The following is a 23,546-nucleotide window of genomic DNA, read 5'->3' as shown; positions in this document are numbered from 1 at the left end:
ATTATATATAGTAGGATAACTGGGCTATTCACAGGTATTTTTTTAGAGCAAATTCCCATACTTTTAATTCTGTAGAGAGTTTCGTAAAAAAAAGTGTAAAGATTTTTTATGAATTATGAATTTCTCGTATTTTTTGTATGGGTGAGTGAAAATTTAGTCACAGAAATGAATTCCTTATCCTCTAATTACACGAAAAAGACACCAAACTTGATATAGTTGCTAGATGTATGCAGATATAAAATTTAGAGTGAGGCGCGCCGGAGGCATTTCCCCGACTCACGCTTGACTGCACATTTCTAATAGGTTTTCCTGTCATCTATAGGTAACGAACTATTTTGTGTATATTTTTCAAAATTTTAGACCCAGTAGTTTCGGAGATAAGGGGGGGGGGGGATGGTCATTTTTTGCCTATTTTCATATATAACCGCTAAACTATTTATTTTAAAATTATATAAAAAAAATTGAGATTCTTACAATGAGCTCTTTCATTTGATATGTAACACGATATAGTTAGAAAAACTTTATTTTTATTTTTCTCATTTACCCCCCAAAGATGGCCTCCATATTTAAAATTCATTTATTTACGTTACACGTCCATCTTTGGGTCACAAACTTACATATGTGTACCAAATTTCAACTTAATTGGTCCAGTAGTTTCGGAGAAAATAGGCTGTGACAGACGGACGGACGGACAGACAGACAGACAGACAGACGAGTGATCCTATTGGGGTTCCGTTTTTTCCTTTTGAGATACGGAACCCTAAAAAAGGCGCGAAATTCAAATTTTCTATGGGACGATATCCCTTTTTAAATCCCTTTTTCAGCGCCTACATTTTTCAAATTTGCCGCCTTTTTCTACTGACAAGATCTGCTTGACCAAATATAGTATTCATGCATTTAATGTTGTGCAAGACAACAAACTTTCTACTTACCGCTCCTGACATAATGAGCAAGTAAATTACTCCAATATTGGAATGCCACAGTTGAGTTTAGAGCAGCGGTCGGCAATCTGCGGCCAGTGCAGCCCGCGGGCCGCATGCGGCCCGTGAACCTATCACTTGCGGCCCGCCAGCCTCCCTGGCTATTTTGTATGTAATATTGACAAACGACAATGTCTGATAAAGTAATAAACATTAACAAAGTACTGCCCGCGTCAACTACGTTAATTACTATGTGGCCCTTGGCTTCTAAAAGGTTACCGACCGCTGGTTTAGAGCGTTGTGGAGGTTCAAGGCAATAGTAATTAAATATGCCATGTGTAATACACAATTAAAGCAAGTTAGTTTGTGAAAGAAACTTTAAAACATGAAAAAATCGTTCGTGATTAAAAGTTGAATCTTATTCCAAGTCTACACAGATTTGGGTTCCTCCGAACCCAAAAAAATAATGTTTTTATGTAATAATAACAATATCTTTATTGACAATAAAAGTTTAACAGGCACATTACAGTGAATCCCGCACTAGGCATAACCTGTATGTTTATTTGGGTTTCTCATATCTAAACACATGATTTTTAAACGATTGCAGCGTCATCTAATTTGCGTAAAGTCCCCTTCACACTCGTGCGCGAATCGCGACGCGAAGCCGCGAACGCGAATATGGAGTCTATTTTCGCAGACAGTGAAATCGACTCCACACTCGCGTTCGCGGCTTCGCCCGCGTTTCACGTGCAAAGTCTGGAGTCTGGAGGGGGCTTTAAGTTTAATCCTCACAATTTGCTGCAATTGAGGCAAAGAGTAGTATAATATATAAATGATCAGGGTATTTGTCTGGATTTGGACAGACGTGCATCACCGCATCTGAAATAAGTTGATTGTGGACTTCGTGGAGACCTCTCTGCTCTCCTATCATACACGGCTGAAATAACACACAATTGACCACGAAACACAATTACACGCAGCAGGTCAGGAATCTACCCACCATGGTTTTTTCTAAATTTTCTTGTAAAGTTCTCAGCGACTGTGATGGCGTATGAAAACTTTGTTTCTTTTAACATTGTATAACCGAAAGTATTTTTTATTTATCTGAATTATGTTGTAGTACAATAAATACGAAAATATTATATTTTGAGTTTTATTTGACAAAGATGTTTTTTATTGTGACAATCGCCTCCATGGCAACGATGGCCATAAAAATACTCTGTTCTATTAAATGTTTTTTGTTTGTTGCATGTCCTAGATACGAGACTTTTAGGACGTTCTGAGGAAATAAAATGTAGCCATATTTAAAAAAAAGTTTAGTGTTCAATGATAAAGGTGGCGCTATTTTTTTGAATAAAGGGCTTTATACATATAAACACACACAGTCACACAGTCACATGACTGTCCTCCCCCTGAATTGAGGATTTTTTAAAATCTGCTCAGGCAACACTGTGAAGAGAAAAAAATAGACTGTTTGACGTTTGTTTGTGGTAGGGCATCCATCACAGCACAGCGTAAAGTACAAGTACATCACAATTCACAAGATTGCCGACTGGCGTGGCGCTTTGTATATAAATAGGAATACTTTCTCTTGTCCTTTTAACATCTTGATTTGTTACATATATGTGCTGAAGTTAATTTTATCGATAATTTACTTTAAAGTACTATTTTTTATCGGATATCGGTTATTATCGCTGCCGTTAACTTCTAGCGTGACTTATAAGCTAAAACTACCCTAAGAACAACATTACGTTAATTTATTGCAATGGAACATCGGCGGAAATACGGACGAGGCGACGATGGATCAGAAGACCACCCAACGTACTCCAGGTTGTTTATAGTTTGCGAGAAAAGATTGAGTGAAGATGATTTTAGACAATCATTCTCAAAATATGGGACCATTGAAGACATCAGAATGCCCCGCGACCACAACACTGGGGATCCCAAAGGTATCGTCTACATTAAGTTTAATAAAACCTCTGAAGCGGCGCGTGCTTTAGAGGAAATGAATTTCAAAATCTTGCCGAACGCGAGCCGCCCGTTAAAAGTTATGGTCGCCGCCAACCGCTCGGAGATCGAATCTGACGATCTAGACCACGAAAAATACAAGAGGCTGTTCTTGAACATACCGAAAACTTCCAACGAAGACGTCTTGCAGGAAGACTTCGGCCAGTATGGTGACATCGAGTCAATAAACATTCAGCGAGACAGATCCAGCGGAGACTCCAAGGGGTTTGCTTATGTTAAGTTCAGAAAGTTTTCCGAAGCAGCCACAGCATTTGAGAAATGTGACAAGAAGTATAGAGCCATCTTTGCCATGCCTAAGGGGCACCACAGACGGCAGGAGACAGCATTTGAGTCTAACATTAGTTCTCTAGCTCGGTCGTCTTCAAACATGAGAAATTCGTTAGTCTCTATGATGAATGTGCGGCCGGATGGTTATACTAGCATTAGCTTTATGTGTTGTCCGTACCTTACACAGTTGCATGTAGAGAGGTTCTTCGATATAGTCCCAGGCATGGTGAAGTGCCAGTACTTTGTGGATTTGGTGAGAAACTTTGGTAAAGGGACAGTACAATACTCAAACCCTGTGTCTGCAGCTTATGCAGTTGAAAAACTCAACAAGTTTGAGTACCCACCGGGCTTAAAGATATTTGTTAAACCGGACAACTCAAAATTTGAACCGCATGAACAAAAGTTTAATAACATACCTGATGCTGTAAGCAATCTTAAAAATGTTATGGCCGCCACAGCCAAGTCAACTTCTCCTGACTTGGCTCAATTGGCCGAAGCTATCTCAGAAGCTTCCAAGTTGATCAAGATGGCTACGGCAGGCATGTCGAATCAAACTATCCCAGACAGCACAGACTTAAATTATTGCAGCGTAAAACTACCCTCTATAAAGGACTTGGCCGACATAGACAGCAAAGTAGCCAAAAGATGCTTTTTGATTTGCAAACCACAACCCCCGTCTTTGACTGTATTGCGTGACATATTCTGTCGTTTTGGTGACCTTATCAATGTGTACACATTACCAAACAAGACTGTTGGGTATGCCCGTTACGCATCAGTTGAAGCAGCAAATGAGGCAATCAAGACTTTGCACGGAGCGGAGGTGTGTGGAGTTCGTATGAAAGTGCTGCCTGCAGAAGAAAAACCAGATGACGATGAAAGTTCTACTAAAAGGACTAGATACGATTACTAAGTCCTTCTTGATAATGCTGGCCTAAAAGAAGCTGTATATGTGCTAGATTGCTGTACACACTTGTTTTTAGGATGTCAGAGAATACTGATAAAACTGTTGATGCATTGATTCATTGTAGAGTATTTTTAGCTTGAAGTGTATTGAGACAATGAATAAATTTATTTTTTCTACTCCCGTACTTTTATTTGTCATTTAAAGGGTCGTGCACACATCTTTAAAACCCTATCTTAAAGTTGTCAAGACAAGTCTTTAGTCTATTCCCTAAAAAAGCATTTGTGCATACACGCAGTATCTTTTTGGCTCTTTTACGATACTTCGTGTAATGGCCACTTAAAAAATACATTGTTGCCAACCTTATAGTCGTCACACACTGTCGCACCGCAACGCGACCTTGGTTCGTCGCACCCATAATTGAGAGCGAGAAAGAAATATATCTTTCTCGCTCTCGCTTATGGGTGTGAATGTCGTATCTGACAAAAAAGATGCAAAAAAGTGAACCATAGACATGCTTTTTTTTAATTTCATTCATTCTTTTCCCGCTCGTACCCTCCATTCTTTGCTACCTACTTCTTGAATATTGTGAATCTTGAATATGAATACTATTGTGCCTGTACTGTCGAATGAAAACTTAACTTAAAAAACAATGTGTCTTTCAAGTTAAAATGGATGAAGACAAAAACTTAGTGTCTACGCCGGAAGAAATATCAGTAATAGCACAAGAATCACTAAAAACAGGTAGATACCGTAGGTAGATACCGTAGGTAGACGTCCACTAGATGAGATGAAAAATATTTGTTAAATTTACAATTTTATTTCAAAGTCAGTGTTTGGTCGTAGAAAAAGTATTGTATGCAACGTTGTTTAACTGAGTCAAAAAATACTCGTGGCGTCTTTATTAACAATTTTCTGCTTCGCCTCAAATTGTTACTCACGCCACTCGCCTTTTTGACCCCTCTTAAACAACGGTTGCATAAAATACTATTTTCTACTCCCGTACTTTTATTTGTCATTTAAAGGGTCGTGCACACATCTTTAAAACCCTATCTTAAAGTTGTCAAGACAAGTCTTTAGTCTATTCCCTAAAAAAGCATTTGTGCATACACGCAGTATCTTTTTGGCTCTTTTACGATACTTCGTGTAATGGCCACTTAAAAAATACATTGTTGCCAACCTTATAGTCATAACACACTGTCGCACCGCAACGCGACCTTGGTTCGTCGCACCCATACGTGAGAGCGAGAAAGAAATATATCTTTCTCGCTCTCGCTTATGGGTGTGAATGTCATATCTGACAAATAAGTGAACCATAGACATGTTTTTTTTTTAATTTCATTCATTCTTTTCCCGCTCGTACCCTCCATTCTTTGCTACTTCTTGAATATTGTGAATCTTGAATATGAATACTATTGTGCCTGTCGAATGAAAACTTAACTTTTGTGTTAAAAAACAGTGTGTCTTTCAAGTTAAAATGGATGAAGACAAAACCTTAGTGTCTACGCCTGAAGAAATATCAGTAATAGCACAAGAATAACTAAAAACAGGTAATACCGTAGGTAGAAGTCCACTAGATGACATGAAAAATATTTGTTAAATTTACAATTTTATTTCAAAGTAAGTGTTTGGTCGTAGAAAAAGTATTGTATGCAACGTTGTTTAACCGAGTCAAAAAATACTCGTGGCGTCTTTATTAACAATTTTCGGCTTCGCCTCAAATTGTTACTCACGCCACTCGCCTTTTTTGACCCCTCTTAAACAACGGTTGCATAAAATACTATTAACTATGGCTGATAGTATTCATTACTGTTTTATAACCCCTACCTGTTATTTATGCCTGCGGGCTTATTTAGTAAAAAAGGTACATTCAGCTACAAAATCCCATCACATTTCTATGCAGGATCTAAGCTTTGAGACCTAGATTAGGGCACTAGTTTTTCAAACATTTCGTAGTTCACCTTTCTCTGTCACTCTAATGACGAAAACCGAAATTTCGTTATTTGCCTCTCTGTCGCTTGAATGCGCAAGAGTGATAATGAAGTTTCGGGGTAGGCCCTAAGGGGCCTAAGGGCCCTCCATACTCGTGCGCGAATCGCGGAGCAAAGCCGCGATTCACGCTCATGGAGGGGGCTCTATGAGTAAAAACCTCCTTTGTTCTTATATTGTCTATGATCAGTTAAATTATCCCATTTTCACGTTTCCGTGATTATTTGCTTAAATTTGACTGATACTTCTTTAAAACTGTTTAATTAATAAGAACCAAGAACCATTTTAATATATATGTATAAAATACTATTATTGGAACACGTGCGTAAACCATAAACAATATACGCAAATGGTGACGTATTCTGGCATTATCTGATGTATCTGTGCCACTGACCATAGACAGCGTAGATCTACCTAATACCAAAGTGACAGAACAGAAATACGTACAGCAAATGTAAGAAGTCGAAAAAGAAAATATTTGTGCGATAATGGCTGCTTCGGGAGGGAATATCGAGTGGTCTACTACAGTTAAACCAATATTAACAGCTTTGTACGGCCCATTTTTCGACAAAAATGATGCTGCAGAAATAATACAATCAATCCTCAAAAGGTGAGTGTCCCTGTCTGTATAATAATACTAACGTCCTAATTTTGATTCATCTTACCATTATTCAGCATATTTACGATTATTTTTAATTCCCTTACAGTTTTAGGCAAATTTTAGTCCTTTAAGTCTAGGTTATTGAACGATATTGATTGAATTGTGATTGAGCGTTTTTATCGGTAGTACGACTTTCTAGAGAGAAGCTAATAATAATAAGCCGCTATTCGTATGCGGTTTTTTGGGCATTCAATTTTACACTATAAATACTTATTTGATCTCAACAAAGCGGTTACAAAACAGATATTACTTGCATGTGAAATATTCAACAGGCATGCCAGCGTGTTAAGAAGATTCCTATTGAATCAGATCTCTTATAAAATTAAAGACATACCTATCCTTACTGTATTTGTAAATAGATATTTTATATCAACATATTCGGTTTGTCATAACTAATGACTCATTAGTTACTAAATAATATTTCTTCATCTATCGTCGGCCTAAGTCGCAAACCTCGGAACTCCTCCGGGGTAGTTTGTTACTATAAGTATTGTTGTCCAAGGTAGCGATTACTAATTTCCTTGAAATGGAGTTACGAGGTTTGCTATTTAGGCTGACGCTATATTCTTTGATAGGAATAATCCTTCTGCAAATCTAAATAAATCTAAGTTTAAGTCTTCAGAGTTTTTAGTGCTATTTATAACCATCTTAAAAAAGTAGGAAAATCTCAAATGTGAATCATTATAGAGGGAGGTAGATAAAATAGGGGTGACTGTCCATTTTGAAATGAGTAAAATAGTGATTATACCTTGAACATGAGATGAATGGTGCCTTATATGGCTTCATTAACTGTTATTCCCAATATAAACCATAGGAAGAACCGACAGTGCCTTGCAGAGCAGTTATAGATGTATTTGTGACAATAATAAGTAATGCAACACAATTAGTCATTATTGCTCAATATGATGAAACCTTTTATCCTACAAAGCGAATCCAATACATTAACACCTTCGCTTCGGCTAGTGTAACTCGTAATTAACCATAGTTTGCATGGGGTCTTTCGACCAGGGCTCGGAACCGGTTTTTTTGTAAAACCCAAAATAGCCCAGTATTTTTAATTATTTTATGCTCTTTACGTAGGACTGAATCATGTATTTAGGTAAAACCTTCGTATTATTAGATTGTCCCATTAAAAATGAAATAATAAGCCAAAGAACGAAAAAGAACGAAATAATACCGATATTTTTTGTATGAAGAAAAAACCGGTTCCGAGCCTTGCTTTCGACCCACAAGTTAATAAAAATAATATTTATAATTGTTTATTTTATTACTTAATCTGCTCTTCTATGTGCTTACCACAAGGCACCTAGATTCAATTAATTTGAAATTTACAAATTAATTGACATTTTTGTAATTTTTAATAAAATCTCACATGCTTATATTATTGCTGATCGCGAATCTTTTAAAGCGTAACGCCACGCGCTTAGCGAAGTTATTGTTATCTTAGACATTGAGGCAATTTTATGCAAAGATTTTTCTTGGATTCTTTAAAGTAGGTACTCAACTTAATGAGTCGAGTCCTAACTCGAGTCAGTTTTTATTGACTCTTAGTCTTTATGTGGAAACTTGACTCCTTTTTAACTAGTAAACGCCACTTGCACCAACCCTCTAACCCGGGGTTGACCGGTTAAACAGTTAACCCACTTTCAAATTGTACTAGTAACCATAGTAACTCCAGGTTTAACCGGTTAACCCTGGGTTAATGGAATGGTGCAAGTGGTACTTAGACATTTAAGTCTTCAAGTTATTTTCAGATGTGTCTAAAAAATATTAATAAATAACACTTACGGCTCTAAATTTTACGAGATATAACACTTTAAACTCTCGCGTTTTGTACACACATTTAATTACACAAACGGGTCTACCGCGATATAATCGCGATATAACGTTGGAATTAAAAGTAAAAACAATGAAATTATATCGCGGTAGACCCGTTTGTGTGATTAAATATTTTGCGAGATACATAACTATTTGCCAGATATAATACCAATTGCGTGCTTCCTCAGGCAAGATTTTATTGCAGGTGACTGTACCGTCTAACGTTAATGAGTCATATTAATGTTTTTTTTTTGTTAACAGTGAAAACGAGTTTCAGAACCATGCTGAAAGATATGATCTCTTCTACACATGTTTCGCGTGCCTATCCGCGCATTTTATCACAGTCAACGCTTCAAACTGTAAGTATTTTAACTGAATATTTTCAACTATAAATGCAATAGGTACAGAGAGCGTACCTGCTGCGAACATCGTATATCGAAAGTTCGTTGTCTGCCTGTCCATCACTCGAATTTTCAAGAGAGAGACAGATTATTCTTCTTTCTCATTCCCTCATTGCTCAGAGTCGAGACCACATGTAATTTGTCAACATTTTGTGCGGTCATAAGCCTGCATGTTGTGGACTCCACGTTGCAAACTGCCGCCAGCCGACCTCTTCATAGCGTTAGACCATCTCATACGTGCCTCACCCCAAGCTTCTTTTGCCATGAGACGTGTTTAAACTAGGAGATAAAGAAATTTCGATTTTCGATGTCGTGGCAGACCCTCTGAACGTTTTTTTCATTCATCATCATTTCATCACCAGTATATATTTACCCAAGTAGAATTGCACCTGAGGGGCTACCGCGAAAACCGAATTTCACAAATTTGGGGCATTTTTCTCTGTCACTCTAATTACGCCTTCATTGGAGTAAAAGAGAAAGATCCCCGCAATTTGCGAGATTCGGTTTTCGCGGTAGCCCCTCTGTTTGGTGTTCATGCCCTTCGTTAACCATTTTTTTTTGTCTTTACTCTGAAGAAAAGTTAGTTATACTAGCCATATAGAGGCATAAGACTTCGTCGATTTCTGTAAAGTTCATCCCTGATATTAGATTAACACATTCATTGCCACCCAGCCAAACAAGACATCCGCGCCAGGCCACAAAAATTTCGCCATATAAAGCTGTAGTACCACGATCCCGACTATCGGGTCGTCCGGCCTGGGAACGAAATCATAAAATACCCGATAGTCGGGTTTTCGGCACTGAATGTGTTAAAATAAATGAAACGTCCACAGTGTCGCCCGATCAGCAAGGGCCGGCACGCGACGCGTTCCGCGTAATCCTACGACAGATCCTCAAGAAACTATCCGATGCCGGACTCAGCTATGAGGACTCTACCACTACCGCTGCTACGAATGTGTCCGTTAAGCAGGTTAGTTACAACCATTGTTATACCTGGAAAAGTTGGAAAACTGCACTTTAGTGTAAGGCCTGAGTGGACGCTCGCAGCGGAGCGTCGAGCTCACAAGTAATTTGATCAGCGTGCACTAAGGCCGCTCCTATACGTTTGCATTTGTTTAACATGCACGCCGCACGCCACGCCCCGCTGCACGCCCAACTCGAGCGTCCACTCAGGCCTTACACTTAGAGAGACCCCACACTAGCGCCATTTGAGCGTCGTCGTTTAGTCAGTGGTATGGAAAATGGTGTCACTGCACAGAGCGCCAGCCATAAAGTTGATTAGACGCCGACGCTCGGGCGACGCTGGTGTGGCGTCTCTTCTTGAATTAAAAAAAAATCGTTTTAAAGAAAATAGATAATATAACATAACTAGCTCAGTGGTCCCACACTAGGCTAGGCCTGTGTCGTGGTGACCGCTCTACAGAATTAAAAAAACATACAATTTTGAAAACAAAAACTATGCTAAAAGAAATACATGCAAAACTAAGACATGCTAACTAATACAATGTTTATATGGTCTCCATTTTGGAGCAACCCTACAGCCAAACTAGGACATATGTTTCTTATTATATTAGTTTACCACTTAACTATTTAACCATCTGAGTGAGAAGTTAGAGTTGGACGGTGCGAACTCTGCATGCCATTTCCAAAGACAAAGTATGGTGTTCACCAACGTCAAATTTCTATGAAAATATAACGTTTATAATGACACTACCTCACTTGTTCTATTCAAGTCGGTGCGAAATTAGCTAAGACGGATTCTAGTAATATTGACAACTAATCCCAAGATATGACGTAGGCATTAGTTTTTAGGTGTCGAATTTTTTTTTAATTGAAATTTGTTTCTATCCAGCTCCTTCTCCCCATCGTGGGTCTGTGCGGTATCGAGGGGGGCGGCTACCCCCAACTGGACCTGGTCATCCTTACGTCGCTCCTCAAGAGCGCCAAACTGCCCGCTCACGTCATCATACCTGGTACAGCTTTAGTTTCCCCCGAAAGCGGTGCCGTCATATAGCGGCCGTCTCCATACAAATACTACGACATCCATATTTAACCGTATTTAGTATGGAGATGGCCGCTATATGACGGCACCGCTATCCTAGGAAAACCGATCTTACGTGCTTTTACACTCTGTTATGGTTGTTTTTGTGGCGTATCCTCTGTCACTGACAACGTCGTGCCACAAGATTGTAACAGATGGCGCTAGCACGTTCCATATCGCGCTTACGCAGTCCAAGTTTTGACCCGTACAAACATAATTTACATAGGAGGGACGAGTGAAAAGTTCGCGGCCTTAGAAAACAAATTAAAGAGAGTATTAAAGTAAATGTTAATTATTAATCGTTATTAATCGTTAGTAATGCCGGCAATATTTAAACTAGACTTATATCGTCCGGGATATGAACCGTGATTATCTTTTGTGTTGTTTTCGAGCTCCCGATATTTCGAAACTAATCGTGAATCATTCAAAACTGTTAATATTTAAACTGCCAAAGAGGCGGGAAAAAAATTAGCATAGATTTATTCTAAAGTTTTCCCTTTTTTCTAGCCTAGGCCGCGAATATTTCAGCCTCCCCTCGTACATTGCAAGTGAAATAAAAGCTTGTAAAAATAAGAAAAATACCCCTCGTACGGAATTTCCCTCACACGAATTTGGCTGCCATATTTTATAAAGACCGGCTTATTTCTCATGCAGACGCCGCCACAACATCGACAACACAACCGACCGCCGCCGAGAAGCAGGCCGTCTCCACCACGCAGCGGCGCTCCGACGCGCTGCTGGAGCAGCTGACCGAGCCGCTGAGGAGCGCCGGCTCGGCGCTGGCGCCGCACGCGCCCGCCAACGACGAGGACGACGACAGTGCCCAGCCGCAAGCTGACATCAAGGTAAAATCTAAAATGGTCAACTTACCACCATGCAGCGCCGCTCCGACGCGCTGCTGGAGCAGCTGACCGAGCCGCTGAGGAGCGCCGGCTCGGCGCTGGCGCCGCACGCGCCCGCCAACGACGAGGACGACGACAGTGCCCAGCCACAAGCTGACATCAAGGTAAAATCTAAAAAACCGGCCAAGTGCGAGTCGGCCTCGCACACGGAGGGTTCCGCACCATCAACAAAAAATAGAGCAAAACAAGCAAAAAACGGTCACCCATCCAAGTACTGACCCCGCCCGACGTTGCTTAACTTCGGTCAAAAATCACGTTTGTTGTATGGGAGCCCCACTTAAATCTTTATTTTATTCTGCTTTTAGTATTTGTTGTTATAGCGGCAACAGAAATACATCATCTGTGAAAATTTCAAATGTCTAGCTATCACGGTTCGTGAGATACAGCCTGGTGACAGACGGACGGACAGCGGAGTCTTAGTAATAGGGTCCCGTTTTTACCCTTTGGATACGGAACCCTAAAAATGGGTTTATTTATATAAATTTATATGAGCCTAGAGTGTCCCACTGCTGGGCAAAGGCCTCCCTCCTCCCTTTCCACGTATCCCGGTCTTGACCCGTCTCCCACCAAAAAATGGGTACACTATATTTATTCCAAAAGGGGGAAAGTCTCACAGGTCTCTCTTGTTTTTGACGGCTAAGTGTTACCTGTTATAAAGTTGACAAGGATCTCTTTTACAAGCTTTTATTAAGTTTCACCTGTCCCGTTGTCTGTCTGTAATCAAATCTTGCAAGTTAAATTTGATCCACTTCCCGGTTTCCGGGTGACAATGCAATATTATGGTACCATCGAACTGATCTGATGATGGAGACAGGAGGTGGCCATAGGAACTCTGTGATGAAACAACGCAACCTAATTGTGTTAGGGTTTGTAGAATTGTCTCGATGAGTATTAGTTGTCTGTCGTAAGAAAAGTACAGTCAGCGATAGCTTGTACCAAAAAATGAAATTTTTGCCAAAAACTTTTTCCTCATAATGTAAATCCCAGTTTAGAAGATTCGGCAATTCGCATGTTGGCTCACCTCTGGAGTTGCAAGCATAGACTACGGCGTAATGTAGTGTATAAAAATGAGAATTTTTTGAAGCGGCGATGGCCGAATAGTTGTGGTTTGTTAAGATTATGCTTTCAACACTTTTAAATGCTCAACAATAGATGCCGGATAAGGCTCGCAGCAAGACACTGAACCATTGAAATACAAGGACCTCTTGTTGCTTTAAACCTGGTTATGAGAGTAGGGATAGGGCGCTATAAAGGATAAGGCCAAATGTGTATCATGCAATTTACTTTCCAAATCGGTGACAGACCTTATTTACATGGCACCTCGCTAGATGCGGGCGCTGGGAAACAGAGAATACCCCGACCGCTGAGGGGGAACGTTAATATAGTCCTAGAGCCTTAAAAATACGGCCGCGAGATCAAACGGGACGCGAGATTTTGGCCAAAATCTAACACTAAAGTTTGGTGCACTCACGAATCCGGCGCAAGGTCGTTATCCGGAGAAACACTGCTGCTGGCCGCAGCAGGCGGATGTGGTCAGAAGGCGGCGGCCGTTCGTCGAGCCTTAACTTCTTTAAGCCAGGGCGAGAACGGTCCGCGGCAGCCGGTATCTTCGCGGGCGGGACCGCATGAAGAGCCTCGGGATCGTCAAGCGGCGCTCTGGGCCGCCTGACGCACGGTCTGCGGGTCGGGGCCGTGCCCTACGGCTATGGGACGGCGCGGGTACGCCGCGCCGTGGAGTTCGATGATGTGCGCGGGGGGGCCGTGTGCTGAAACCTTGGGGGGTCGTCGAACGGCTGGTAGCGCCGTCCGGCACGCTGCCCACGGGCCGAAGCAGCGCCCTGCGGTGGGAGGCGGCGTCAATGCGCCGCGCCGCCAAGCTGGCGGCACACGCTGACGTGCGCGGGAGCACGACTGTCCACCATGTTTCCCCTTCGGAAGGCGGCGAAGGGTACACCGGGACGCGCACTTCACTCACGCGAATCACCCACGCGATTCACCCACGGAAACGGGCCTACATCATAGTCCGAGTTCCCACCGGCTGAGCCGGGCGGCAGGAGGAGACGTGACAATTTTTCCCACAATCGATCTAGGACAAGCTTCCAGCCCACGTCGTCCCGACAAACCCAAAAACCCCCCAAGTGTTCTGACCTGTCACCTCTCGAAAAGTCCACCAACCCGTCAATTGCGTTTCGATTCACATCAATGCATTAAACTTCAAACCAACTCGAGCATTTTTTAAATCCAGTAATTCTTGTAAAATACAAATGTTCATTAATACTTGAATTATTTTAAGTTGTTAACAATAATAATTAATAATTACATCTTTTATTACTATTTCCTACATTGTTTCGTTCGGAATATCTTCCCTGCCTATGCAGTAACGAAACCTTCGTTTATTTTGACGTTTCCTCTGTCGAACGATGGAGGACCCACATATTTATGATTTATAATTTTAAGCAATTTTATAAATGATTCTAAAATACTAATTAGATTAGGATGTGACCTATTTGAGCAGTTAGAGTGGATCACAAGGATCATTTTGATATGCGCAAAGCCAGGTTCAGTCCAGTAATTTCAGCACAACCCGGGTGACAAGTTCCGTTCGAGTGGCATTCTCTTTGGGCTTGTTTCTTCGAATCTAGCCAGCCAGGAGGCGGGGTATTTTGATCAACCTACAGCTGAGAAGGTATACTACAGTTTTACATAATTGTCATACTTTGGTATATGTTATTTTGTCGGAAATGCGACACTCATTCATTGCAGGTTGTGTAGTATGTTTTTAGTATGGGAAACCGTGTAGCATCGCTACAATATCCCCTCTCTCGGCAAAGAGGTTAAGTCCGCTTAACCGAGGCAGCCGGGGTAACCGGAGAATTTTTCCCGAAATCAACAAGTCTATTAGGACGTTAATTATGCATGCATATATATACATATACATTTAACATATATCATTGTTATACCCTAAGCTTAGACTTATATGTTGAGCATGCCGGCTATTATTAAAACTTAGTCTACTTATGTCCGTCTCTTGGACTATAAAGTTTTATTACTACTTGTTAGACCTATGTCCTTGTATGTTATGTATTGGAAATCACAGTGTCTAGCTAGTACACTGTGGTTTCTACAACCTAACTAAAAATATCCCTTGGATTTCATTTAAAATAATCCTAAGTTGAGCGGTCTAACCACTTTCAATGTAACTACCAATAAGCTAATCTCTATTTTATGGTTAACTAATGTATTTAAAACCTAATTTAAATATCAAGTATTTTCAACTATATTTTTCAATTCTTACTATTTAGTATATTACTAGTAGTCATATACATAGTACAATACTAATAATTATGTTTTAATATAGCATGCTCTACTATGCTTATATGCCTATAACTATAAAACTACTAGTACCTTAATGGAATGTGGTAACTAGTTGCTAGTTTATACCTAGTAATTGCACTTATAGTGGAGGCTAACTTGTAGCTCACACTCAAGTCATTTTCCAATGTGTAGCCAGCGGGCTTACACTAAGTGAAAAAGAAAAAACTTGGTTTTCTTTTTCATGTCAAAGTCAGTGAGTTATATCCCATATAAATGAATCACCCTGGACCCTTAGGGTGTGTAGTCACAAAAAAATAAGGTTTTCTAGAAAACACTTGAAAAAATCTTGACCAAATGAGTCAAGGAAGTATGCATACTCAAAAAAATGGGTTGTTACCGAAGTTCACCCGAAAATTAAAAATAAGTTGCTAGCTTGAAAATACACCTTGTAAAATATAATATTGAGCATAATGTCACTTAACCAATGCTCTGAGATTAAATGGTAACTGAATTTTTCAGATTACCTTAACTACAAAGCGGTTTGCTCTAGCAGTCGGAAATTCGGAGGTTATGTGACAAATCAGGAATACTACTCCATGTGGAATGCAGCATGCCGTTCGTCGACATCTCCCTACCTTTAGCGAATACAAATGGTGCATGTTTCAGTACAACATAAAAAATGCTATGCAAAGATAGCTGGAATTGAGGTTGGTACTAAGGCCAATTTCCTCAAATTTCAAACAAAACAAATAATGTGAACATTTAAGTTCTATAAAATAGTTCTATTTAGAACCGAATAAGTCAAAACCGAAAAAAATAATTTAGAGCGTCTCGTCTATCCTACTAAGTCTTCAGAATGTTAAGTTTGAGTTGGTTTGACAAGTAAAAGTGGATAAATATTTTAATACTTTTGAAATGTGTGGGAAATGGGTTGACCGGGCGGGCGGGTGTCCAATGCGGCACCCAGTGGTCGCGTATTAAACAATGAGGTATTAGACACGGGTAGGGGTGGGTGGCTTAGCTATCTACCCCACCTACTTCATGAAATTCCTCTCCTTCCCCGTCCGGCATGTCGGTGAAAAAGCTGGTTTGCTTGTGTCAGGGTATGTAATAAAGTATAATAAATTGATAACACTTCACTTTGCACATGAAGTGTTAAAATAAATTACCACTATGCTCTCAAATGGAGCGTGGTGAAAAAAATAATAAGTGGCTGAGCGCTATGCTAATTAGTCATAGTGTAGCCTAATAAAAATTATAATAATTGATAAAATTGCTACCCTGCCACAAGCAAACTTACAAATTAATTGACATTGTGTTTTTAACTCCAATAATTCAACAATTTTTTTTAAATATTAAGTTTTTTTTTTAATGACAATTTTTTTTATAAATTGTTATTATCACCTTTCCAAGCTCACAGTAACCAGGGTAAATGTTTAGAAAGCTTTTAAGTTCGGGCGCCATTGTAGTGTATAAAAATGAGAATTTTTTGAAGCGGCGATGGCCGAATAGTTGTGGTTTGTTAAGATTATGCTTTCAACACTTTTAAATGCTCAACAATAGATGCCGGATAAGGCTCGCAGCAAGACACTGAACCATTGAAATACAAGGACCTCTTGTTGCTTTAAACCTGGTTATGAGAGTAGGGATAGGGCGCTATAAAGGATAAGGCCAAATGTGTATCATGCAATTTACTTTCCAAATCGGTGACAGACCTTATTTACATGGCACCTCGCTAGATGCGGGCGCTGGGAAACAGAGAATACCCCGACCGCTGAGGGGGAACGTTAATATAGTCCTAGAGCCTTAAAAATACGGCCGCGAGATCAAACGGGACGCGAGATTTTGGCCAAAATCTAACACTAAGTTTGGTGCACTCACGAATCCGGCGCAAGGTCGTTATCCGGAGAAACACTGCTGCTGGCCGCAGCAGGCGGATGTGGTCAGAAGGCGGCGGCCGTTCGTCGAGCCTTAACTTCTTTAAGCCAGGGCGAGAACGGTCCGCGGCAGCCGGTATCTTCGCGGGCGGGACCGCATGAAGAGCCTCGGGATCGTCAAGCGGCGCTCTGGGCCGCCTGACGCACGGTCTGCGGGTCGGGGCCGTGCCCTACGGCTATGGGACGGCGCGGGTACGCCGCGCCGTGGAGTTCGATGATGTGCGCGGGGGGGCCGTGTGCTGAAACCTTGGGGGGTCGTCGAACGGCTGGTAGCGCCGTCCGGCACGCTGCCCACGGGCCGAAGCAGCGCCCTGCGGTGGGAGGCGGCGTCAATGCGCCGCGCCGCCAAGCTGGCGGCACACGCTGACGTGCGCGGGAGCACGACTGTCCACCATGTTTCCCCTTCGGAAGGCGGCGAAGGGTACACCGGGACGCGCACTTCACTCACGCGAATCACCCACGCGATTCACCCACGGAAACGGGCCTACATCATAGTCCGAGTTCCCACCGGCTGAGCCGGGCGGCAGGAGGAGACGTGACAATTTTTCCCACAATCGATCTAGGACAAGCTTCCAGCCCACGTCGTCCCGACAAACCCAAAAACCCCCCAAGTGTTCTGACCTGTCACCTCTCGAAAAGTCCACCAACCCGTCAATTGCGTTTCGATTCACATCAATGCATTAAACTTCAAACCAACTCGAGCATTTTTTAAATCCAGTAATTCTTGTAAAATACAAATGTTCATTAATACTTGAATTATTTTAAGTTGTTAACAATAATAATTAATAATTACATCTTTTATTACTATTTCCTACATTGTTTCGTTCGGAATATCTTCCCTGCCTATGCAGTAACGAAACCTTCGTTTATTTTGACGTTTCCTCTGTCGAACGATGGAGGACCCACATATTTATGATTTATAATTTTAAGCAATTTTATAAATGATTCTAAAATACTAATTAGATTAGGATGTGACCTATTTGAGCAGTTAGAGTGGATCACAAGGATCATTTTGATATGCGCAAAGCCAGGTTCAGTCCAGTAATTTCAGCACAACCCGGGTGACAAGTTCCGTTCGAGTGGCATTCTCTTTGGGCTTGTTTCTTCGAATCTAGCCAGCCAGGAGGCGGGGTATTTTGATCAACCTACAGCTGAGAAGGTATACTACAGTTTTACATAATTGTCATACTTTGGTATATGTTATTTTGTCGGAAATGCGACACTCATTCATTGCAGGTTGTGTAGTATGTTTTTAGTATGGGAAACCGTGTAGCATCGCTACAGTAAGCTTGCCATTAGAGACTCTAAACGCTTGTTTGCTTTTCTTTTCTAGTGATTTAAAAACGAAATTGAAAATTTTTTTCACTTACTTGGAGTTTAGACTAGACAAATAGTTTAGACGGTTGTTCCATGGTAGAAACTTAACGTAACTAACTACTTTTTGCTTGAAAACACAGATTTTCTATCGGTCAGCCTTTGTACCTAAATTTATGTGAATTTCATGTGAACCTGTTATTGTACAATAAAATGGTTTACTACTACTACTACTTATGGGTCTAAACATAACATGAAACGAATTCAGACTATAATTGCCAACAGAAATGGGTGTCGAACACAGCCGCATCACTCCTAATGGAACTCAGAGCGGGCGCAGTGATTCTCAAAGTGTGCTCAGCTCTGCCGTGCCTACAGCGTTACCTGAGCCGCTGGGAAACGGCCAAGGATACGGCGGTCTCTCCGCATTTCAACTCGGACGCGTCACTGTGAGTATTAAAGACAGTTGTATATCGAGACAAGTCTTGGGAAGTTGGCAGGGTCGTCATGTAAGGGCAGAATTTTATATTTAGATACAATAAGCCACATCACATAATGAAGGTTCAAAAGACATGACCTGGGGCCCGTTTCTCAAAGGCTTGTAACTTGTAATACAGTGCCAATCACTTGAATAGCCTCACCTATATATTTTGAGTATTATAATTATACGTGATTATTTTTATCAATATATCTTAAATTTGAATTGTACGCCCTGACGTTGATCGAACGACACATTAACAAGTCCGAACTTGTCTGCGCGCGAAACGTCGTGGATGCAAGAGCTAATACGGGCCCTCCACATGAATAGCCTCAGTGTAACATAATCGTCCAAACCGTGCATTTAAGTTTCGCTTTCAAATTTATTTTATTATGATTAGATAATACAGATGGCATTCTATTAAGTACCTGCAGTAACGCGATAAACACAGTGTTTTTGGGACTATGGGACGTGGTAAAAAACTTACAAGTTTAGAAATTGAAAAGGTTAATTTTTATTTAACTCTAAAATTATCCCATTGTGAGATAGCTAAAAAAATAGGTCGCAGCCCTAAAGTTATTAATAATTATGGTAAAAATAAGGAAAATTACGGCCACCAGTATACAGGACGCACAAAATTTGCCACTACGGATAATGAACGTCGACTTATTTTACGCTCTGCTTCAAATTCCACCAAGACCGCCAGGCAAATAGCTAGTGAAATAAATACTAGAGCATTTCTCTCTACAGTTCGACGGATTATTAGAACATCATCCCACCTCAAACGAAAAAAAATCATGAGTAAACCTCCTTTGCGCGAACAACATGTGGCGGGTCGACTGTCTTTTGCTAAAAAGTACATGTGCTGGAAAACCGAGTGGTGAAATGTGATTTTTAGTGATGAGAAAAAGTTTAATCTAGATGGTCCAGATGGATTTAAATATAATTTTCATGACCTAAGGAAAGAACCGAAAGTTCTATCACGTCATCATTCAACTCTCGGATCGGTTATGGTTTGGGGAGCAATTTCTTACTATGGTACTGTTGATTTAATTGTGGTAGACGGAAGACTAAATGCTGAAAAGTATTTAAATTTATTAAAAGAAACAAAAAGTAAGTTCAGAAAAGTAATAGGTAGAAAAAAAATGTTTTTTCAGCATGATAATGCTCCCATACTCACGTCAGCCATAGTTACAAAGTGGTTTGAAGAAAACCAGATTGAAGTTCTAGATTGGCCATCCTTGTCCCCTGATCTGAACATCATGGAAAATGCCTGGGGTTGGCTGTCTCGGCAAGTTTATTACAACGGAAGACAGTTTAGTAATAAAGAAGAACTGATTCAAGCTATTTACACTGTTTGGGCTTCTGTGGACGTTAATTACATACATTCTTTATATGAATCACTACCTAATCGTATTTTCGAATTAATAAGGTCTAATGGAAGGTATACGAAATATTAAACGAAAGAGTTTTAATAACTAAACAGTATCTTTTAGCATGTGAGGCTATTCAAGTGGAAGGGTCAATTATTTGTTTGACGTTATTTCTTAAAACTTTGATTAGATAACAATAAATATTTTATTTACTATTACAAGGCTTCTTGTTTTATTTCATATTTAATGTTTAATGTATATCTCTTTTTTATATAACTATGAGAAATATTAATTTTGGTGAGTGAGGCTATTCAAGTGGCTGGCACTGTACAAGCGAATGTCACTTTTTGACAGCTTTTGTTAGAAAGGGACTTCCGCTTGTATTCAAAGTTACAAGCTTTTGAGAAACGGGCCCCTGAAATAAACTTTTCTCATACTTATAATAAGTCATTCATTACATCAATTTTCAATTGAGAAGAAACATTACAGAAGTTACAAGTCAAGTCAGTCATTGGCCACGTTGGCCGTCACTCTTTATTTGATACTGACTGTGCATAATGGGTGTGCGTTAAGTGATACTATTACAACGTATTTATTAATTCCTTCAGAATAATCCAAGAAACGGGACTGATTATCTGATTAATGTTTGTTTAACAGGCAACACTTCCTCGTGAACGAAGTGCTGGTGTGTCGCCTCGCGCTCTCTCTGCCCTGCCTCGAACCATTCACCGCCGAGCGTATATCGACGCTCAGTGACGTCAGCACCGCTTGGCTGCTCTGTGCTACCGCCCAGGTATGGTCTTGCATTATCATCCACACTGTTAATCAGGAGGGTCCACACAGAACGAGCCGCCTCGCGAAGCAGCTTGGTCTGTGTAGACGTGCCTCGGCCGCATTGCCTCGGGCGAGTCACGTCTCTACCGACTTAGCTGCTTTGCGCGGCAATTTCCTTGCGAGCGGCTTGTTCTGTGTGAGTGGACCCAACTATTGATAAACTATACAACAAAAATACGGTAATATTTTTTTCACCTCAGCAGCTCGAACAAGGGTACTTTGATTCTTAAAAACAGTGAGCAAAATGCGATTTTGCTCACTGAGTGAGACAAAATGACATTCAAGTGACCTTTATAGTCAAATGTCATTTCAACATGCGGGGTCTAATAAAAGTTCGAAATACTTGGGTTCTATTATCTCTGTCCCTTTCACACTGTTAGCAAAAAGAAACAGACAAAAAAAAGTTAAAACGACATTCAACAGTATATTCACGGTTTATAATAGACCCCCGAAAAACTTCAGACCGCATCGTTCCAAACCACGTACGAGTATGAATTCTTAATAATTAATAAATAAAAATAAAGTTTAAGATTTCATAAAAACTGATAAAATACTATATTTTAGGTATTTTATTGTACAATTAAAATAACGAACTCAAAAAATACACAGATCATCACGCAAAATTAATTATCTTACTTTTAAGAATTTCTACCATAGTTGACAAATAGTACGTATCCGCAATTCGGACCGTATCTTACAATAGTACATTATTGTCGAGGTTCGGAAGTAGCTACTTGCAGGCTGAGGATTCGTTTTAAACGGACGACCTTGGGAGTCCGTTTAATTGAATCCGAAGCCAGCAAGTAGCCTTCCAGCCGAGTCATATATAGTGCTTTTCTCAAAAATGGTGCAAGAAATAGAAATATTTTACAGAACTTACAGAAGCAACGTTCTAATTTTCCATTAATTTTCACAGAAAAAAATACAACCATTAAAAAAATTAGCTTGCCGCCTTTAAAAAAAAAGAAGTGTATTTTTCTGCTGAAAATACGCCAACCTATTTGAGACACCTAAATAGTCGCGGTACCAACATTAAGCCTGTAACAGACTATCGCACCGCACCGCGACCTTGGAGCGTCGCACCCATAAGTGAGAGCGAGAGAGAGATATCTGTTTCTCGCTCTCACTTATGGGTGCGACGCTCCAAGGTCGCGGTGCGGTGCGATAGTCTGTTATAGGCTTTATAATAATAAGTGCTGATCATCTGTTTGGCTGTTTAAGGGACCTATGCCTTCATTTGATATGGCCATTTGAAGTTTTAAAAAGTTTTGAACTCGTTAAATAATGGAATTTGTATGCGACATTGCAGTCCCGAAATCGAGACTGCAATGTTTTTAACTTTTTAATTTTTTGAATGACCATAAACTACGCACTTCGCGACCTATTTTTTAACCGGCAACGTCGACTTTGCCGTCCATTTTTGAGAAAAGATTTTTTTTGTTGTCAAAGTTGGCGATTGAAGTGTTAGTTAATGTTTGTTATTTTTATATTATTTTACTGGAATTTATTATTACGTTTTATTTTTGTGTTCCATTGCGGTAATTAAACTTAATTGTTTGTATATCTTAAGAAAACATGAGTGCAGGTATTAAGTGATGAAGAAGGATTACATTTTTCAAGTTGTCTAATAGGTATGTTCTCACTGCGCTGAGGTGAAAAATGTTGTGTACTACACGAGATCAAAGTTATTTACATCTCGTGCGCTTTTGAGTCCCTTACTACGCTCAAGATTCTAAATTAGATTCACTCGCTACGCTCGTGAATCTATTATAGAACCTTTCGCTTGCACGGGACTCAAAATAAGCACTCGAAGAAATATCAAACTTTGATCACTTGTTGTACAAATAACTATTTTTTAATAATCTTTACCAAAATGACTTGATGAAATCATGTTCAGTTCATTTTTTAAACTCCTCCCTTAGCAATTTCTGCTGCCGTTTGTACAGTTAAAACTGTATAGAAAAGTTCTTTAATCAATTTCTACAGCTGCTTTATGTTGTACAGGCGTCCTTACACCCTAAGGACGAGGAGAGCGAGCAGCAAACAGCGACCCTCGTCGAAAGCGCGCTCAGCTTGTATCATACAGTTGGAGAGACTTTCCGGGAGAGTACCAGAGCGGGAGGCTATGTGAGTATATCAACACCTTTATTTTGTATATGTATTAAACATTCGCGTTATATGTGACCAAAGTCAGAAACAGACGAGACCAAAGAAGACCAGAAAAAGACAAGACCTATTATCGACGCGCTATTCGTAGTTTCAAATACCCATAGTTTCGGTTTGGTTATGGTAAAAGTTCTTTATATGTTGTAAAGCTGGAATAAGAAGGGATTTTTAGGGATTTTACCTCTTAGGGGGTGAATAGTT

The 23,546-nt window shown here is 40.2% G+C and overlaps 2 protein-coding genes across 2 annotated transcripts in view; both read left to right on the top strand.

The window, feature by feature from the left end:
• Nucleotides 1–2,447: 2,447 nt before the first annotated feature.
• Nucleotides 2,448–4,295, top strand: LOC134661218 (RNA-binding protein 45-like). The gene has a single exon (XM_063517189.1). It carries the CDS (start codon nt 2,686–2,688, stop codon nt 4,123–4,125), a length of 1,440 nt encoding a protein of 479 aa, XP_063373259.1. The 5' UTR covers nt 2,448–2,685; the 3' UTR covers nt 4,126–4,295.
• Nucleotides 4,296–6,540: 2,245 nt separating this feature from the next.
• Nucleotides 6,541–23,546, top strand: part of LOC134660695 (protein purity of essence) — a 130,281-nt gene continuing 113,275 nt past the window's right edge. Inside the window, exons 1-9 of the mRNA XM_063516475.1 lie at nt 6,541–6,715; nt 8,846–8,943; nt 9,819–9,955; nt 10,838–10,958; nt 11,681–11,871; nt 11,904–12,032; nt 18,780–18,943; nt 21,003–21,138; nt 23,184–23,306. Coding sequence (XP_063372545.1) covers nt 6,594–6,715; nt 8,846–8,943; nt 9,819–9,955; nt 10,838–10,958; nt 11,681–11,871; nt 11,904–12,032; nt 18,780–18,943; nt 21,003–21,138; nt 23,184–23,306 — 1,221 coding nt within the window. The 5' untranslated portion in view covers nt 6,541–6,593. The remainder of the gene's footprint in view (nt 6,716–8,845; nt 8,944–9,818; nt 9,956–10,837; nt 10,959–11,680; nt 11,872–11,903; nt 12,033–18,779; nt 18,944–21,002; nt 21,139–23,183; nt 23,307–23,546) is intronic.

This window comes from Cydia amplana, chromosome Z (genome assembly GCF_948474715.1).
Source record: "Cydia amplana chromosome Z, ilCydAmpl1.1, whole genome shotgun sequence".
Classification (NCBI taxonomy): Eukaryota; Metazoa; Arthropoda; class Insecta; order Lepidoptera; family Tortricidae; genus Cydia; species Cydia amplana.
This window is presented reverse-complemented; position numbering and strand designations above follow the sequence as displayed.

What these genes read in the sequence shown, in the direction of transcription:
- LOC134661218 (XM_063517189.1), top strand. Translation starts at nt 2,686, where the DNA reads ATGGAACATCGGCGGAAATACGGACGAGGCGACGATGGATCAGAAGAC.